This window comes from Octopus bimaculoides, chromosome 22, assembly GCF_001194135.2.
Source record: "Octopus bimaculoides isolate UCB-OBI-ISO-001 chromosome 22, ASM119413v2, whole genome shotgun sequence".
NCBI lineage: Eukaryota > Metazoa > Mollusca > Cephalopoda > Octopoda > Octopodidae > Octopus > Octopus bimaculoides.
In genome coordinates, this window is record NC_069002.1 from 25,370,574 (window position 1) to 25,378,261 (window position 7,688).

Below are 7,688 nucleotides of genomic sequence, written 5' to 3' on the forward strand. Positions count from 1 at the left end.
ATATATATATATATATATATATATATATAAAGAATATGTATATAAAGAAAGTGCCAATAGCATAGACTTGCTTAAGGTGGACCTCAACTTGCCAGGTAGTGACCCACACACTTGTGGATTAGGTATACGGAAAATGAAACAAGCCCGTCATATTTATATATACATATGTATGTGTATATATGATTGTGTGTTTGTGTTTACATTCCTGTAACCTAACGGTTCAGCAAGAGAGACTGATAGAATAAGTACTAGGCTTACAAAGAATAAGTCCTGGGGTTGATTTGTTCGACTGAAGGCAGTGCTCCAGCATGGCTGCAGTCAAATGACTGAAACATATATAAAAGAATTAAAGGATGTACACATACGTACATGTTTGTTTATTTAATAACAATTTGGCTTAGCTCCACATGACTCAGAGTTTCATGGGGACCAAGCCATGTCTACCTCATCAGATGTTTGGAGAAAACTGTTGTTAAAAATCTATTTAACTCGTACCAAATATGTCAAGTGCTACTTTCTTTCATTTGTCTACTCACCTATAAAAGCTAGGTTTCATATGGAAAGGTGGGGAAATATGATTACATGGAGGTATAGGTTGGGGGCAAAGGAAAGGGAGATGAAATTCAATGGGTGAGTGGATGTAGGAGGACGTTGATTGTGTACTTTCTTTGGACTGTATTTTGTTAAAGAGATTATTACAATTGCTATGATGGTACTCTGAGTCCTGTATTCTATGACCACACAACCATCGTCTGCTATTTGGTCCATAACTGTGGTCCTTGTTATGTGTTACCACCCTGGGCCTGAGCAGACCTGAGAGCAGCAGTGACTAATGAGTAACTCTAGACTCCACAAAATTCCTGGACGCTCAAGCTGGAGCTGCACTTCCAGATACAGTTTAATGTCTTGCTGAGGACATGGTACACATAGACATGTGTCCTGTGGAAGTAATACAGCCAAATGTAGCATGATAGTAATTGTAGTAACGGCAGTCAAATGTTCTATAGTGGTAACCAAAGCAATATAATAACCATAGCAATGGCAGTCATGTACCATCACAGTTACCATAGTAACGCTGGTCAAATATACCACCTTAGCAACCATAGTCAAGCAGTGTTGCATGGCAATAACCATAGTAATTGTAATTATCATGTGAGTAACTACAATCTGTGACCAGTTTAGGATGGAACCTTTATTGCTATATCCGTATGTTGCTGTATTAGAATCCATTGCTGTGTACACAAGTTCAGTCTTGGTACAAAATGCCACTAAACCTCTTTTTTAACTGACTATAGCTAGTTGTATAATGGGTATTAGCAATAGCAACGGAGTATAGGTATATTTACTGTGTTCACAGGAGTGTCAATGATAGCAAGGAAATGGTGACACATTTACTATGCTTTCAGGAGCATCAGTATATTTGTTATGTTTACAGGCTTATTGATGATAATGAGTATCAAGGTATTCCCTGAACCTTATGAAGGAGATGACAGAGGGCTGAGATGTGTGTTGCATTGTTCTACTTAAGGAGACCATAAAACCAGGGTGCCACATTAAAAGCATTAGTGTCAAAAAGCACTGGTGCTGGTGCCACTTAAAAAGTGCCCAGTACACTCTGTGAAGTGGTTGGAATTAGGAAGGACATCCAGCTGTAGAAACCAAACCAGAAACAGACTATGGAACCTGGTGCGACCCCTGGTCTTGTCAGTTCCTGTTAAGCTGTCCAACCCATGCCAGCATGGAAAACAGATGTTAAATGTTGATGAAGATGATGATCGCAGGTGTATTACCATGATCAATGTCTTCACAGGTTATCTATGTATCTGCTGTGCTTACAGATATATTACTTTAATTACTGTGACCAAATGAGTATAACTGTAATTGCCGTATTCACAGGAGCATCTGTTCAATCCGTACCCAGGAGTACAATTGTATTCACTTATATGTTTGCAAGGGTATTGGTGTAATCACTGTGTTCATAGGGGTATCAATAAATTTACTCTGTAAAGTGGTTGGCGTTAGGAAAGGTATCCAGCTATAGGAACCAAGCCAAAACAGATGACTGGAGACTGGTGCAGTTCTCTGACCTACCAGCTCCAGCCAAACCATCCGACCCATGCCAGCATGGAAAACAGACATTAATCCTTTAGTATTTAAATTGGCCATATCTGGCCCAAATATTCTATCTGTTATATCTTCAAACTGGCCAGATCTGGCCTCTCACACCTACCCTACAGTGTCATCCTAAAAATCAATCAATCACATCATCAAAATGTCAAAGCTACAAGATAAGGCATGACTAATTTAACCCTTTCGATACCAACCCGGTTGGAACTGCCTCTGGTTCTATAGTCTTTGTTATATTCAAAATTAATTGAGAGACTCACAGAGCATCTCAACAGAAATACGGTAAGAAAAGGGGTAAAATATATAATAGAGAAACAATTCGTAACCCTTTTGATACCAACCTGGCTGAAACCACCTCTGGCTCTGTAGTACAAATGTCTTGTTTTCATAAGTTTTGAATTAAAATCTTCCACCAAACCTTTGTCACAATTTATGTTCCTAACACTAGCTTAATGATTACTAAGTTATTTTACTAAATTCTTTGTTATATTTAAAATTAATTAAAAGAAACACAGAGCATCTCAACAGAAATATGGTAACAAAAGGGTTAAAATATATAATAGAGAAACAATTCTTAACCCTTTTGATACCAAGCCAACTGAAACCACCTCTGGCTCTGAGTACAAATGTCTTGTTTTCATCAGTTTTGAATTAAAATCTTCCACCAAACCTTAGTCACAATTAATGTTCCTAACACTAGCTGAATGATTACTAAGTTATTTTACTAAATTCTTTGTTATATTTAAAATTAATTGAAAGAAACACAGAACATCTCAACAGCAATACGGTAATGAAAGGGTTAAAACAATGTGAATGAATAAGCAGTACATTAGACAGAATAATCTGAATGCTAAAGGGTGAAATGATGATGTTCACAGGAGTATCTTCACAGGAGTATCAACGGATTCACTGCATTTATTGGAGTATAAATAAATTGACTGTATTCCAAAGAGTATCAATGTAATCACTGTTTATAAGAGAACTAATGAATTCACTGCATTCACAGGAGTATTACTATATTGATTGTATTCACAGGAATTTCAAATATATTCGTTGCATTCATTGGAGTTGCTACTTTATTGTCTCATACTCTTTTACTCTTTTACTTGTTTCAGTCATTTGATTGTGGCCATGCTGGAGCACCACTTTTAGTTGAGCAAATCGACCCCAAGACATATTCTTTGTAAGCCTAGTACTTATTCTATCAGTCTCTTTTGCCGAACCTCTAAGTTACAGGGATGTAAACACACCAGCATCAGTTGTCAAGCGATGTTGGGGGGACAAACACAAACATATACACACATCATCATCATCATCATCATCGTTTAACGTCCGCTTTCCATGCTGGTATGGGTTGGACGGTTCAACTGGGGTCTGGGAAGCCAGAAGGCTGCACCAGGCTCCAGTCTGATCTGGCAGAGTTTCTACATCTGGATGCCCTTCCTAACGCCAACCACTCCGAGAGTGTAGTGGGTGCTTTTACGAGCCACCGACACGACGGCCAGTCAGGCGGTACTGGCAATGGCCATGCTCAAAAAGGTGTTTTTTACGTGCCACCTGCACAGGAGCCAGTCCAGCGGTACTGGCAACGACCTCGCTTGAATGATTTTCTAACATGCCACCATGCCACAAGTGCTAGAAGGCGACACTGGTAATGATTATGCTCAAATAGTGCTATTTACGGGCCACTAGCATGGAAGCCAGACACCTGCTCTGGCAATGAACACGCTTGGACAGTGTTGTTAGTGCTCAACTGGCGCAGGTGCCAGTCATCAAATATGGTTCAATTACGATTTTGATTTCACTTGCCCCAACAGGTCTTCGCAAGCAGAGTTTTTAGTGTCCAATGAAGTAAAGATATGAATAAGTTAGCTGGCTACACTTCTGGCAGAGGTCACAGATTATGCTCTCACTTGCCTTGCCGGGTCTTCTCACGTACTGCATATTTCCAAAGGTCCCGGTCACAAGTCATTGCCTCGGCGAGGCCTAAAGTTCAAAGGCCGTGCTTCACCACCTCATCCCTGGTCTTCCTGGGTCTATCTTTTCCACAGGTTCCCTCAACTGCTAGGGTGTGGCACTTTTTCACACAGTTATCCTCGTCCATTCTCACCACATGTCCATACCAGCGCAGTCGTCTCTCTTGCACACCACAACTGATGCTTCGTAAGTTCAACTTTTCTCTCAAGGTACTAATACTCTGTCGGGTATGCACACTGACATTACACATCCATCGGAGCATACTGGCTTCATTCCTTTCAAGCTTACGCGTGTCCTCAGCAGTCATGGGCCATGTTTCACTGCCATGTAGCATGGCTGTTCGTACACATGCGTCATACAGTCTGCCTTTTACTCTGAGTGAGAGTCCCTTTGTCGCCAGCAGAGGTAAGAACTCTCTGAACTTTGCCCAGGCTATTCTTATTGTAGCAACTACACTTTCAGAGCACCCTCCCCCACTACTAACTTGGTCACCAAGATAGCGGAAGCTATCAACCACTTATAGTTTTTCTCCCTGGAATGTGGCAGAAGTTGTTTTCTGCACATTCACAGTGTTTATTGCTCCTGAGCATCTGCCACATACAAAAACTAACTTCCTAGTTAACCTTCCTTTGATATTGCTGCACCTCTTATGTGTCCATAGCTTACACTGGGTACATCTTATGGAACAACGGGTTTCTTTCAGTTTCCGCCTACCAAATCCACTCACAAGGCTTTGGTCGGCCCGAGGCTATAGTAGAAGACACTTGCCCAAGGTTCCATGCAGTGGGACTGAACCAGAACCATGTGGTTGGTAAGTAAGCTACTTACCACACAGCCACTCCTATGCCTATGTCTTTTTTTTTTTGGTTTTAATCTCCTAATACTCCTGTATTTTTTAGGTTTCCAAAACCACTGATGCCGACCAAAAGAAATTACAGAACAACATCCGTGATGACATCAGCAGCTTGATCTCAGCCTACCTCAAGAAATATCTTTTGACTGGATCTACAGCTTTCTTAGTTCAGGTAATTAATTAAAACTGCTCCCTTGTTTGTGTTTTTATGTCATGTAACCTTCCTGCTCACAGCAACAGAATCACTTGCTGGATATGAATGATGGAGCCTTTAAATGGTGCTCGGCTTGGCTTGCTGGTAACAGCTGTCAGATCTAGTTCAAATGGTTGCATTCATCCTGCCTCCAGACACCATCAATGCATTTATAGAGCTTGTGGGTGACGATGATTTGCCACAAGAACTTGTGGCATATTTTGAAATGCATTACATTGGTGAGGGGAGAGGCAGGGGAGCTCGTAGACATAGAGTTCCTCCTACTTTTCTTATCGGTCTTTGGAATATGTATGGAAGAACCCTATATCAGCTGGAAACACCAACAATGGAGTAGAAGGTTTCCATAATGCACTGCAAGAATCTGTTACAAATACTCATCCAAATTTATTGGAACTTATCAATGTCTTAAGAAATGAAGAATCTCTTTCTAAAAAGAAGGTAAACAATGCAACAAGAGGAGAAACTGCAACCAAGGAAAAAAACAAAGATGTTTGTAAGCGCATACTAAGCATTGTCAGAGGTTACGATCAAAATCAAAACCAGCATTATTTGAATGCAATTGCAATGAACTTAGATGATTTTTAGCTTTTTAGTTTTTTAGCTTAACTTTTTAAATAAAGAGTATGATTTAGAAAATTACTATTTTTAAATCTCACAATGAGAGATATTCAGCAACAGTACTTTGTAGTAAAGATTATTTGCCAACATAACATGGCAGTCCTGGTTTAGGACGAATGTTACTGTAACTTTAGAAACATTCATCCTAAACCAGGACTGCCATGTTATGTTGGCAGACAGTCTTTACTCCAAAGTACTGTTACTGAATATCTCTCGTTGTGAGATTTAAAAATAGTAATTTTCTAATTTATAGACCAGTGACTAGTTGTCACTTTGAAAACTATATATTTTGAACGGGAATTTGGCAGTGGCACCTCTATCCAAACAATTATTCTGTGCTGATGAAGGGAAATAACCTGGAAATCGCGATACAGATATTGTTTTGAAAATATAAGGACACAGATCATGTTGTATAGCCTGCTGGAGAGATGATGTCTCCCGGGGTTAAATTACAGCAACATTCGTCCTATACCAGGACTGCCATGTTATGTTGGCAGACAGTCTTTACTCCAAAGTGTATGACCTTCATTATTTTTATTTTTAATTTTATTTTTTATCCTTCTCTTCTTATGCTTTACTACAAAATGTCCTTGCGGTGAAATACCTGTATAGTGAATTGCCTTACAGTGAATAGTCCTACAGCCAATTGCTTTACGGCGTCTTGTCCTAGAAAAGTGAATGTTAAAATGCTGATGTAATTATTGGATTCCCAGAGGAAGACATTTACTCCAAGAGCCTACTACTTTTATGAACTCATTTCTTATGTCATTGGTAATTAGTGTATGGTAATGAGATTTCTTTTGATCTTTTTTTTGTCTTCATTTTTATGTCTATTTTTCTTTGGTAGCATGGGTTAGGTGAATATATTATTGGCCATTGTTATTACCCCTGGAAAAACAGACATAGAACGGACAAACAAGTAATAAACTGGTAGTGGAGTGTGAGAAGGGGGTGGATTATCATCATCATCACCATCATCAGCACCATCATCATTATCATTTAAGATCCATTTTCCATGCTGGTATGGGTTGGACAGTTTGATAGAAACTTGTAAGGCTTGGGGTTGCACCAGGTTCCACAGTCTGCTTTGACATGGTTTGTACAACTGGACGCCATTCCTAATGCCACCCACTCCACAGAGTGTACTTGCTGCTTTTGAAGTGACACCACCACCCACACCAACGCTACTTATGTAGTAATTACAGTTTTTGGTACTTACACTGGCCATATCCGGCCCAAATATTCTCCCTGTTTTATGTTCAAACTGGCCAGATCTGGCCTCTCACACCTATCCAACAATGTCATTCTAAAAATAAACTATCACTTCATCAAAATCTCAAAGCTACAAGATAAGGCATTGATTAATTCAAAGCTATGTAAATAAATAAGGGTTGCATCTAACAGAGAACCCTGAATGTGAAACGGTTAAAGGGTTAAAAGTATTCCTGATTCTGTGTACATTTTGTGTGTAGCTTTGTGGGTGCATCAGTGGAATAGATACCAGTCATATATTGAGGGAGAGGTTTGATTTAATTAACTAATGGGTTCCAGGCATGGCTCCGTGGTTCATCATGTTTGCCTCAGTTACTATGTGGTGTTGGGTTCAATCCTACTGCATGGTACCGTGGGGGTAAATGTCTTCTACTATTACAGCTTTGAGCTGACCAATGTCTTTGGAGTAGAATTGGTAGCAGAAAACTATATGGAAATCTATCGCATATATACATCTATTTATTTCCTCTTATTCCTTTTTGTGGAAGAGCATTGGCTCGAAACGTAAAAGACATTTCCATTCTTTTTGAGCGTCAAACTAATACACTTATTTGTTGTTTCTACACAAGTCTTCATCTTTGTTTTTCTATAAATTTGAACTACATCTACATGTATATATATATATAT

The 7,688-nt window shown here is 39.4% G+C and overlaps 1 protein-coding gene across 4 annotated transcripts in view; it reads left to right on the plus strand.

Moving 5' to 3' along the window:
• Positions 1-7,688, plus strand: part of LOC106873135 (uncharacterized) — a 42,366-nt gene that overhangs the window by 23,666 nt on the left and 11,012 nt on the right. For 3 of the 4 annotated variants that reach the window (XM_052975748.1, XM_014920361.2, XM_052975746.1), the window contains one exon: positions 5,004-5,129. In XM_052975748.1, the coding sequence (XP_052831708.1) occupies positions 5,004-5,129 (126 nt within the window). Of the gene's footprint in view, positions 1-3,242; positions 3,311-4,807; positions 4,916-5,003; positions 5,130-7,688 lie in introns of all 4 variants that reach the window. The other variant, XR_008266537.1, reaches the window with a different exon arrangement.